General features: G+C 37.4%; 1 protein-coding gene across 1 annotated transcript in view; it reads left to right on the top strand.

Annotated features, from left to right (window-relative positions):
• The first annotated feature begins 1,746 nt into the window (after nucleotides 1-1,746).
• RXFP2 (relaxin family peptide receptor 2) overlaps nucleotides 1,747-13,037 on the top strand; it is a 56,589-nt gene continuing 45,298 nt past the window's right edge. Inside the window, exon 1 of the mRNA XM_045796755.2 lies at nucleotides 1,747-1,813. Coding sequence (XP_045652711.2) covers nucleotides 1,771-1,813 — 43 coding nt within the window. The 5' untranslated portion in view covers nucleotides 1,747-1,770. The remainder of the gene's footprint in view (nucleotides 1,814-13,037) is intronic.

Genomic DNA, 13,037 nt, shown 5'->3' with positions numbered 1-13,037 from the left:
AACCAATAATAAACCAAAGATGTTCTTAACTATTATTTGTAATTACTCAGTTCTGAATTGTGTGTGTGCTAATATTTCAAAGATTAGCTCTGAAAAGCCTAACACAAAGGGATGGTGGTTCAACTTTTTAGCAATTTAAATCTATTTCCAAGGCTTAGTATTCATGAAGAAGTCTAGTAAGTTCTTTGAAATCTTGACATTTCTTCTTTCTCTAAAAATTGTATTTTCATGGACTATATATTTAAACTTCAAATAGATTTGTGATGGGCAGTTCGTGGCATTTACTTGCACTTAAAAATTCATGCTCAGTATTTCAATACCAGAAACCAGCATCCATCCTCTCGACAGCAGAACACAAAATATAGGAAAAACTGATCACCCTGATTTTTTTAAAGCGAAGTAAGGCAATTTTTTATTTGAAAAGACTCCGAGGCTAGTGAAGAAAAAAGGTGCCTAAAATGTAAGAAAAGATTTTGAATTTTTTCTTCTCATCTTATCCTTGATTCTCTTTGTTGCTTTCTTGGTTTGAAAAATGAGAGAACACATCTAAATGTATCTGGAGAATTTAGCTCACTTCTTAAAAGAGAAAGAACTAACGCATTATGTGATCAATAAAATATTTTCTCTTTCAAATTCCTTTTGAATCCTTATTCTATCAGAGGCTGGAATGAAAGAAAGAATGATGAAAATCCCGTCTCTTATGATTTGTGACAACAATAGCCAGTCATCAAAGGATAGTTTTTCAAACAGTATTGTTAACAACACGATTAATAATAACATGTAAGAGGATCCGTATCATTCATTTACAAAATCCTCTGTCCAGATCAACACTACAAGCTGTTTTGTATGTCTATGTAGGCATTTCCCAGTTAGTAAAACATACACCCTGACAACAAAATTCTACAACGAACTTTTGTAGCACTCTTTCCGATTACATTAGGATCAACCAAAAGTCCCTTCCTATACTTGAACTTGCACTAACTCTGCTGTGTTAGAAGCCACTTTCAGGATGTAAGAACTAAGCTGTAATTAATGTTTTCTAATAGGCGTGCAACAAGACTCGAAAGCAAGAATAAAATTATCCACTTCAAAAAAGGAATATGATTATAGAGGAAGTCAATGTTTAAAATATCGTGCAAATGTTTTACAGGGACTATTAAACCCAAGGCCATATATTTTCATTATTACTATCTTTCTGTATATTACTGGAAAACATTTAAGTGCACTTGAATAGGTGTTCTCTGTGTATTTATCAGTAAGTAGCTTTTTGTCACTTGATTCTTGCATAAAAACAAAACATGCTTATAAAGAGTTTCATCACCTCTTTAGTGTAAATCTATATCCCTTCATGCGTAAGAACTGTATATGTTTGGATTTTAAGTAGAGCAAATTGCACTACATGTTTTGAGGGGAAACAATTCTTACGTGATTTAAAAAAAAAAATGTTTCCTATCTAATAATACCAAAGTCTTCTTTATGTCACTCTGTCCATCCTATAATGAAATAACAACCAAGAATACAACTGTAGATTTAAAATAAAATGAAACAGAAAAGAAAGAGCAAAAAAGATAGGCTGCTGTGACAAGACCGTCTCCCCTCATGCCAGTAAGGTTCTAGCTGTGAGCATGCTCAGAGACATGGGAGGCACCGAAGTTACTATATCAGAACTCCTTCTGAGGTATAAGGAGGATACATCTAATACTTCAATTGCTGTAAACCTATTGTTATTTTTCTGGTATCAAACATCTCTTCAGCCTCAGACTGATTGCAATGTTCCTTCTACTTCATTTCATCGTCCTGATAGATGTCAAAGGTAAGGCTGCTACTTTCTCGCTTAAATGAGTGCAATTCCAAAAGAATAGGAAATAGAGTATTTCTATCTAGTTCTAGCATATTTATAATAGCCTCAATGCAGTGTTTGGGAAACAGAACCCAGTTTACACTGTCATTGTTAGGATCACTAATTGCTTGTAGTCCCATCCTAGCAACAAATTTTTCACGAAAACTTGCTTTTATGTGTTATTAAATTTGTAGATAAAACATCTTTAAAAAATAATGTTGAATATGTCAATTACAATGGAGAAAATAATTTTTAGTATTTGTAACAAAAGTGTGACAAATTAAGAAATTAAAATTTTGCCTTATGAAATTTCAACCTGTTGAAATAGCTTCATAAAATGTATGTAACTGTTAGTTGCTATGTTTCATTGTTAACATAGTTAAACCGGGAACTGCAAAAACAAACAAACAAACAAAAACAAAAACCCACAGACAAATCTAAAAATCAGAAGCTCTCCCTAAGGGTAAACCTATATAAATTAAAATCATTAAAACGTACAAAAGTATACCTATTTGGATAATTCTCTTTACTGTTCTTAATTTTTAAACATTTTTATTTCAGCCAAACTGCTAATTTTCAAGTTAGTGGCATTTTTCTTGTAAAGCTAAGGAAAAAATTAATCTTCACCTGGTTTTAAAGAAAAATATAGACTTGTTTTGTTGTGAGCTTGTAAACTTGCATCTATATATCTTACCCGAGGCATGTTGGGTTTGTTATTATTCAAAATGGATCTGTTTAAGTTCATAGTCTTTCTTAAAGAATTTTCATAAACCTCTGAAAATAGAAGTTAGAATTTGAAATTATTTTTTATTTTCTGAGAAATTTGTTTTAGGTTTTTAAGATACTCAATTTGTATTAAGTGAATTCAACTGAATATTTCTAATCTTGAAATAGAATGCAGTATTTGTGAGCAGTTATTCACAAATTTCTAACACATAAAAGATTTTTTTAAATATCAGATTTAGTGTGAATTTGAAATGTTAAAATTTTGTTTCAAATTATTTTAAAATATTATTCTAATACACTTAGCATGATTTTTATTTTGGGTTTTAATCTCTTCTACATGAAAGCATAAGTTATCATTTAAGTGTGATCTTACGTGTTTCTTAAAGAGAAAGAATATATGAACTCAGTTGACATGAAATGTAGTTGTAGAAGGCAGTCCACTTCTTTGATTTAAGGTCTTCCTTCAGTTCACATCTTGCGTACATTTGTAATATTCAATCTAACATGATTTTCAAGAATAGAAGTTAAGAAGTGAGTTCTTAGACCCAAAACACTTTGTAGAGGTCATCTGTACCCTTAATTCTTAACTGTACAGGATTTCAACTATAGTTAACCAGTTTTACTGCAGTGCTGCTTTTGCTTGTGGTAATGCATTTAATTGATTTTGAAAAACAAAATCTTTGAGATGAAAAACATCGTGTTTTAAGATTGACCACGACGTAGTGGTATTCTTTAAAAAAAGAAGGAAAGAAATTTTAAACAGATGATTCTGGTTTTTATTTCTAAGTAAATGCCATATTTCAGATCCACAGTACCAACTGATAAATATTTCAATTGTAATTCCCTGTAAGTTTCCCTTTCTGATTTTACATTACTTTTGATTGCTAGTTTAACCCTTTATATTCAAACTTATCTGTTTTCAAAGTTAGACATATTCATGCTTTGATATCTTACTCCGATTTATAAAAATAATAATCATTTGCTATGTCATTAGTGAAACTTCTTTTTCACAATAAAATTATAGACAGTTAAAGCAGTTCGGCGATAATAAAGAAAAGTCATTCCAAATTATGTAAGAGCACAGGTCGCTCTTTAAATTTACATGAACATTTGTGATAGATTCTTAGGCCACAGCTAAACAAAAGGAAAAGGTAGACATTATGCTATTATCTTTTCTCTTCTGGCTGTGATCACCCTTGAGTGCCTAAGGGATGAATGATATTGACTAACTTAAGCCACAGCATTAGTTGATAAGTAGAAATAACATATCTTCTTATAACTTGGTACATGTATTTTATCATCAATTTATTCATTGGGTATCCTTGTTAACCAGCCTCAAGCCACCTCCTCCCCAACAAAAGATTTTTGTGGACCAATTATGGACAATAATACAAATAAAAAATTGGGGCTTCTATGGGAAAGTAAAAGCATGAAGTGCCCAGAATGCTACTTGGTAACGACTTACTCAAATAATTCACTAACCTTCAAAAAAATGGAGTCATAGGAAATGGGGCCGGAACAATATTTTGAAGTGAGCAGTATTTGACTGCCCTCTAATGGACGAGCTCGAAGCTCAGCGTGGATGCTTCTTTTTCTAAGGAACGTCACTTCTAATTGGTTGCTGCGACTTAGGAAAAGGTTTTCCAACTACATTTTAATTTCACACAATTACATCATGCTGCTGGGAGCTGTGAAAATCAATTATGCTGCAGGCCAGTCATACAGAGAGGGTAACGTGGCCCCACTAATGAAAAAGAAACTCACCTGCTCGAGGGCTGAAAGGAGCCCACTGTGAGCGAAGAGGGGAAATATCAGAAACCCAGAAGGGAAAGCTATTTGAGATGAGTTCTCTCTAAAGTAAATACACCCTGCAACAGACGTTTATTCATCTATTCATCTTATTGTAAATAAATATGACCAGATATATTAAGAATTTTAAGGACTCTTGCTTGAACTAACATAATTGGCTGTCACTGGATTTTAGAGACAAAATTGGTATTTCCTTCAAATTGTTAGGATTGAAAAATGGCACATTTTTATCCTAGAAAATTGTGGCCTGAATAAAATTCAATTAACTAAGAATAGTTTTTGTGTACATAATAATATAATGATAAATGTGCAGCGTTTTCTAGAATACATATTTAATACTATATATGGTATTTAAGAACCCAAAGTAGCTTGGTTTACTTTTTACTTGTTTGGTAAATATATAACTTAACGTTCATGAGAAAAAAAAATTAATACGCTTTTTTTACACGAATCATCTGAAAATAAAAAAATATATCTGTCTTCTATGCTTTATTCACACCCATCAATTTCTCATCCCATACTTGCTGTCATTGAATATATACCGAAAAAAAATTAAGTTTGCGATAATTTCAACGGTGTTAAATACCTAAGAAAAGTGTTTTCAAATCAAAATAAAATGATTGATTTCATGCTCCTGTGACTAAATAAACTTTTGAACATCGTAAGATTAGAAAGGAATTGCAGTTGAGGAATTGGCTTTATTGATAAAATGGCAGACCTTTTGTCTTGGCCGCTTCTCCTCTCCACCGTTCTGGCTTCTGGCTCCTGTCCTTACCTCTGGTCTTGTTTACGCCGCTCTCTTATCCCTGGCAACACCCCCCCGCACTCACCCCACAGGTGATCCTTTCTTAGATTTGCCTCCCACAACATTTACCCCCTCTTCTCCTTACCTCTGCACACATCTGTCTCGGATGCCCGCTCGGCCTCTCTTGCTGCTATTTCTCCGTCTCACCCTCTCACCGTGGTCTCCTCCAGGCTTCCCGGCCTCTGAAGCCTCTTCTCTCGTCTTCCTGCCTTTCCCATCTCATGTTCCCTAATTCCCATACCTACTCCACTTTGACTGTTAGCATCCGCCTGGTCATTTCCCCTTGGAATCCATCTGCCCTTCTATTTCCTCCTTCCTCAAGCATATCTTACCTCTAATGGCCTCCTGTCGCTCTTGAACTTCCTTTCTAGGTCTTCGTGTATCTGTCTTGTCCCCCTTTGAGGCCCTGGTCTCCTTGCTGTTATTTGTGGCTAGCCCCAGCGGCTCCTGGCCTGGTCAGCAGTCATCATTTCTGTGGCTCCGACTGCTAGCACACGTGTCCAAACACAAGCAAACTCGTACTATGTCTCCTTATAACTTCAGCTAAAACGTGCACTCGTTTTGTAGGTCCATGGTGATTTCTTGACAATTCTGAAATCCAGGAAGCTCTGAAAACTGCGAGTATGAACCCTTTTGCCTACAAAATGTGGTCAGAACTGACCAGAAGCCGTTAAGAGTCTTCATTTATAATTTTACTATAAAATATCACACATTGTGATATAGATAAATATTAATATGTTTGGTTATGTGATTTTGCCCCACACCCAGCAGGGAATGTTATGTCATTTATAGCATAGGCATATATTAACTTTCTAGAATAAAACAAATTATAAATTCTGAAATATGTTTCTCCAACAGGTTTCTTTTAAGGTGTTATAGATCAGTACTAGCCATCACCCTATTCAGATGACCGACTGTCCCGTGTCTCATTATTCTCCCCATTATTCTCCCCATTATTCTCATTATTCTCCCCAGTGCTATATGACTATTTTCTTTGCCCGGGGAGTTTCTGTGTTACTAGAATAAGTGTTCGATGAGAAAAAGAGAGAGATCATTTTAACTATTTCTCCCTTTCTGTAATTCCAATTTATTTTTTACTCAATCTGTTCAGATTTTTTAAAAAATGTTGGTGATGATATTTTCCATTCCAATAATTCTGACTGTACTTAAATCTGTCTGTTCTGGTTTTATAAACTTCTATTCCTACCTCATGATACTATTCCTTCCATTATTTCTTTGAGAATTTTAATCATACAGATTTAAACTGCTTTTTAAAGCACTATCACCTAATTCCCAGGTATGAACTCTCCCTTTTCTGGAGCCCTGGACGTTTTCATAACGGCAGAGAGACTTTCTTCCTGCACACCTCTCCCTGTGAGGGATCCCATAATTGCCTCGACATAGCCCACTGAAGTGTTCAGATCTGAGCTGTAGTTTATGTTCAAATCTCAGGGATTCTACCAATTCCAAAACTCATGTTCAGTTTGCAAAGCACCACTGCTGCTTTCGCTGCTGACAGGGGCAGGGTGATATCCTATTCTCAACCTCGGGTGGTCAGGCAGAGCCATTTCATCCCCCATTCATCATCAGGGTCTCCGTCCCAGTGAGCACGCTTCCTATAGGTCCACACACCTGCTGGCCTGGGCTGCGTTCAGCCCCTCTTGTACAGGGGCTTGGAGCCCAGCCCTAGTGCTCATCCAGTCCCACCTAGGAAGCTAGCTCCTCTCACACCCGTGGCTTTTTCTCTATTCGGGTTCTGTGGAGAGTTTTTTCTGCTGTGAGCCTAATGTTTTAATGAAGAAACATAGCATCAGTCTTTTTTGCGTCTAGGGACAAGTGTGTTGTGGGGAGCATATTCAGAACTTGCTCACGACAGACCATCTTGATGCAAGAAGCTCAGAAAAGAAGGTAGTTTTCATTCTTCAGATTTTGCTTTATCAGAAATAGGACACTGATGGGCCCACAAACCAGAGATTTGGAGTAGTAAAGTGAGGTGCCGTACAAATGGAAGGGATTAAGGTAGGGGAGGCAGCAGAAGGGCAAGGACGCTAGACTTAGGGTTAGCAGAACCGTGTTCAAGTCCCTGCCTTATCCTTGACCAGCCTTTGGTCTTCAGCATAGCAAATAATCTCTTAGCCTCAGCCGTAATATTGGTACAACTGCTGGGTTTCTAGACCCACTTGTGATGAGGTTAAGGGAATAGATTCTGGGATTCCACCCCCAGTCGATTCAATAGGTCTAGGCTAGGGCGCAGGACTGCACAGTATAGAAGCAAGCCAGGTGATCTGATAAACTTGTCGTATGGATTACAGCTCTGAAAACACTGGTATTACAGTTAGCACATCAAAATATAAGCAGGCTTTTTTCCTAGAAGAGATGCTAATTCCTTGCTATACTCTCTGTGCATATCAGGATGCTAACAGGGTTCACTGCATTATTTAACATATTAATTCTACTTGGATTTTTTTTTTAATTTTGAGGATTATAAGAACAAATTAAATATTTAGCAAGGGAATAGCCAAACCCACATTGTCTAATGATCGATATACAGCCTCTTAATGGAGAGTATGATCCAGAAAAGTAATTAATGTGCACGTTTAACTATAAGGTAGTCTTGATGTTAATTACCACTACCTTTTTTGGAAGAAACTGTTAACTCAAGACCAAATGGCTAGGGAAGCATCTCCTCTGATTTAGAGTGAGATCCTCTTTTTCATTCGTCACCTGGTTTTCATTATCTATTTTTTTTTTTTTTTTTTTTTGCTTGGTTATGGTCCAGCCAGTGGACGCTAGGATAGTCATTTGCCTGTAGCAGGACAAGGGTGCTAATTCAAACACTCCTCTCTTCCTCTTCCTTCCCTTGCCCTCCCCTCTCCTCTCCCTCCCACCACCCACCTCTCTGTCTCTTTCTTATTCACTCTTCTAATATTTTCAGGTTCAACCACGTAGACTAAAAATAGTGTATCTATTTTTGTAGATATTTCTACTCTTAATTTTCTTTCATGTAAATTCATGAAATATAAGAAATTCAAGATATTGATTCACTTCCATTCTTCTTTTGAGGGCCACTGTGAAAATATCCCCTCAAAAGTCTTAAATTCTGGGAGTGAGATAGGAGAGTCTGTAGGCAAACTTACTTACAGTCAGGAAAGGAATAATACTCCCTGCTGAGTGTTGGTGAAAAATTCTGTTCCCTTGTTCAGAAACCATTCCTTTATGGCTGTTTCCTACTTCCCACTTATAAATGCCACTCCTACTATAACTAATGCTAAAATTATCTACTTGGAAAAAGAAGTTGCCCTCACTAAGAGAACAGGGTTTTGCAAATGTGATTTTTATCCATTGTATGAGTAAATTGCAAGAGTTTTGTGAAGAGCAGAGCATGAGGAAATTATTTAGGCTATAATCTGACTCCCACACATAGACCATATACTATAAGTCAGTGTGGGCCATCTTGCCCCGCCCAACCTACACAGAATCTACCTGGAAATTAGGAGAGACCTAATCACCTCTCCCTTTCAATGGTAGGTAACTTCAAGCAAAAATGCCAACATATGCAGCACCTGGGTGGCTCAGTCTGTTAAGCGTCTGCCTTCGGCTCAGATCATGATCCCAGCATCCTTAGCATCCTGGATCAAGCCCTGCATCCGGCTCCCTGCTCCTCGGGGAGTCTGCTTCTCCCTTTCCTTCTGCACTCTCCCTGCTCATGCTCTCTCTCACTCATTCCCTCTCTCAAATAAATACATAAAATCTTTTTTAAAATGCCAACATAAAAATAACCGAAGCATTGATATTAGATAAATGAGAAAAGAGGAATGAACATAAAGCTCCTATCTGCACCTAACCCACATTGACGTCATATCTGACCCACGTACATTCAAGCTGCACCTACGCTTCTGGCATGGATTATCATGAAGTACCTGTGTGCTCTCCACTTTCACATGTAGGAATTTAGGTGGATATATAGTCCAATTATGGAAACACTGCCACCCCTGAAAATGTTAATTAAGTTTAGATAATGATTTTGAGGCATATAGTAGATGCTAAAAACTGAAAATTTTGTGAGGCATTGGGAGAATCCAAATTGGTAAAATAAGTTCCCTTCTAACAGTGGGGCACAATACACTATAGGAAAGAGAAAAATATCTATAATAAAATGCCATAATGCTACAATAGAGATATGTATAAGATGCTTTGAGGGGGGAAAAGAGACAGTTCATGCTTTTTTTTTTTTAAGATCTTAGTTAGTTAGTTACTTAGTTAGTTACTTAGTTAGTTATCAGAGAGAGAGAGAGCACAAGCAGGGGAAGCAGCAGGCAGAGGGGGAAGCAGGCTCCCCGCTGAGCAAGGAGCCGGATCCTGATTCCTGCGGGACACTGGGATCCTGACCTGAGCCAAAGGCAGATGCTTAACCAACTGAGCCACCCAGGCCTCTGGAGAAAGTTCATACTTTTGAGAGATTCTGGAGGGGATCAGTAAAGTTCTCACAGAAATGACTTTTGAAATGGGTAAAAAGAACGATGAAGTGAAAAAGGAGAAAAATTGCATTTTGGATGTAGAGAACAGCACAAGCTGAAGCCTCGAAATCTTTTCCTTTTTTAAAGATTTTATTTATTTATTTGACAGAGAGAGACAGCAAAAGAGGGAACACAAGCAAAGGGAGTGGGAGATGGAGAAGCAGGCTTCCCACCAAGTAGGGAGCCCCATGTGGGGCTTGATCCCAGGACCCTGGGATCAGGCCCTGAGCCAAAGTCAGACGCTTAACGGCTGAGCTACCCAGGCGCCCCTGAAGCCTCAAAATCTTATTACTGTAGACGTAGGGCTGCCAGGAGTGTGTTCCTGACAGAGTACCCAACAATTATGAAATGTCAAGGAGAACTCTCCGCTGCCTGTATTTGATTGGAAATCACTTTGAACGACTTAATTTGTTCATTTTCAACACTATATTATATGCCATTGATGAACACACCACAATTTTTATCTGTTTTATTTTCAAGGACATTTGGGTTATTTCCAGTTTGAGGCTGTTAGGAGGAACGCTTCTGTGACTAATCTTGTCTGAGTCTCTAAGTGCGCACGTGCACGCATGCATTTCTGTGGGCACTTGCTTCGAAGTAAAACTGCCGACTCATCAGGTTTTCAAGGCTTGGTGTTTAGCAGACAATGACAGATGGTTTCCCCAAAGCCATTGCTCCAAGGAGTACCCCCCCCAACCCCCCCCCCCCCGCAGTGCATGAGAATTTGCATAGCCTCACATCCTCACCAAATAGCATAGGATTGGTGGTTTTTAAAATTATAGCCATGCTGGTAATCTGTAGTGATAGATTGTAGTTTTAATTTGCATTTCCCTGCGTACTAATTAGATTTAATACTTTTTCAAATGTTTTTGGCCATTTGTATATCCGCTTTTGTTATGTGTCTGTTCAGCTTCTTTTTTTTTGTTTTGTTTTAAGATTTTTATTTATTTTTTATTTGAGAGAGAGAGACACAGCCAGCAAGAGAGGGAACACAAGCAGGGGGAGTGGGAGAGGAAGAAGCAGACTCCCAGCAGAAGAGCCCAACACGGGGCTCGATCCCAGAACCCTGGGATCACGCCCTGAGCCAAAGGCAGATGCTCAACCACTGAGCCACCCAGGCGCACCTGTCTGTTCAGCTTCTTGCCCGTTTTCTATTTACTGTTCATCTTTTCCTCATTAATTTATAGGACCTCCCTTTCCCTGCCCCCCATACACACACTCACACACTCACATACACACACACACTCACACACACATATATTCTAATTACAAACTTTCTGAAACATCTACTCTGTAGCTTGCCATTACTTTTTCTTAATGGTATCCTTTTTTCATTTTTTGCAACAGAAGTTCTTCATTTTAATGTAGTCTAATTTGTCTCTCTTTTCCTTTATGATTAACGCTTTTGTTTTCTTTCTTCTTTTCTTTCTTTCTTTCTTTCTTTCTTTCTTTCTTTCTTTCTTTCTTTCTTTCTTTCTTTCTTTCTTTGTATTCTCCTTAAAATCTCTACCCCAGGGGTGCCTGGGTGGCACAGCGGTTAAGCCTCTGCCTTCAGCTCAGGGCGTGATCCCGGCGTTATGGGATCGAGCCCCACATCGGGCTCCTCCGCTATGAGCCTGCTTCTTCCTCTCCCACTCCCCCTGCTTGTGTTCCCTCTCTCGCTGGCTGTCTCTATCTCTGTCAAATAAATAAACAAAATCTTTAAAAAAAAATCTCTACCCCAAAGTCATAAAGACTTTTCCTTTATTATATTCCAGGAATTCTATTGGTTTACCTTTAATATTTAAATATAATCCACCTAGAAATACCTATCCCCACCACTGCTCTGTAGTGCCACTTGCTCATATCTGTCTCTTTCAGAGCTTTCTATTCCATTCGATTTGTCTATTGTTCACCCCTTCCCCCCAGTATTATTACACTGCATAAATTATTGTACCCTCATAATAAGTCTTATTTTACAGATAAGTTCTCTTTCCTTGTTCTCCTTCTTCCAGACAGACCTGGCTTTTACTGAGCTTCTAGAAATATATGCCTTTTGGAAACAACTTATCCATTTCTATGCACATGTACATACACACTCCCGGATTTTTATTGTAATTTCTTTGAACCTGTAGATCAATTGGGGAAAGAATTAACATCTTTAAAATATTAAGTCTCCGTTTATTTGAGTCTTTACCGTCAGTCAATAATTTTATATGCTTTACATGAATGTCTTGCAGATTTTTGTTAATTTATTCTAACACTGTTGATGCCGTAATAAAAGGTATTTTTAAAACATTTTATTATCTAATTGTTTGTTGCTGACATGCAGAAATGGCATTGATTTTCAAAAACCTTGCTAAATTCACTATTACTAATAATATTTTTGTTTTTTTATGTTCACAATAGTATCATTCATAAAGAATGACAGTTTTATTTCTTCTCTTTCAATATTTAAACCATTGATTTACTTGCCTTGTCTCAATACATTTGTTAAAGTCCTCCGGTACCGTGTTGGATAGATGTACGAACAGTGGGCATTGCCATCTCGCTCCCAATCTCAAAGGGAAAAATCCACCATGAAGCATATTGTATACTGTCAGCTTTTATAGGTACCCTTTATTAAATCAAGTAAGTTACCTTCTATTTTTAGTTTGCATACTTACTTTAAAGTCAGAACTTGATAGATCCATCTCTGGAGCCCCTGTCATAAGCAAAGTTAATGATGAATGACAGACTGGGCGAAAATATTTGTGAGTTACAGTCCAGAGGGCTAAGCTCGCTAAAGAATTCTGGTAACATTGCCAGATTCGATTTTCTCACACATAGTTCCAAACACTGTGTTCTGGGCCACTGCTGTCAGGAATGAAAGTTTCACCAGTCCAGGGGCATAAATAAGTTCGTTTTGTTTTTTTTCATAAAGCTGAGCATATTTCTTTTAAAGGATTGTCTTTTTTTCCTGTGGCTATGTTTTGTGTAATTTTTAATGATAAAATGCTATTTTTCTAATAAATCATTATTGTAATAATGGTAATTTAGGGTTTTAAATTTTTTTTCTCATTTGACAAACTAAAATATTAGTAACTTTTTGCAGGTCCCTCTTAATTCTTTAACTGACTTGATGGTCTCGGAAATCTCTGGCCATACGTTTATCAGTGATCTCTAAGGTGTTGACAAAGAAAAAGGAGCCAAAGCATTAAGGGGATATAGGGGAGAGGACCTTTAAAGAATAGAGAGGTGGAAGTAAACCAGGGCTGTGAGACATCACAAAGCCATGGGAAAAATGGTTTCAGCCTGGTGGCTGTGGTCGGCTGTGTCAAATGTATAGAGAACTGAGTAAGATGAAGACTATAAAATGCCT

This window comes from Ursus americanus, chromosome 10 (assembly GCF_024610735.1).
Source record: "Ursus americanus isolate L20-20 chromosome 10, mUrsAme1.1.p, whole genome shotgun sequence".
Taxonomy (NCBI): Eukaryota; Metazoa; Chordata; class Mammalia; order Carnivora; family Ursidae; genus Ursus; species Ursus americanus.
The sequence above is the reverse complement of the archived record's forward strand: the minus strand, read 5'-3'. Positions and strand labels throughout refer to the sequence as shown.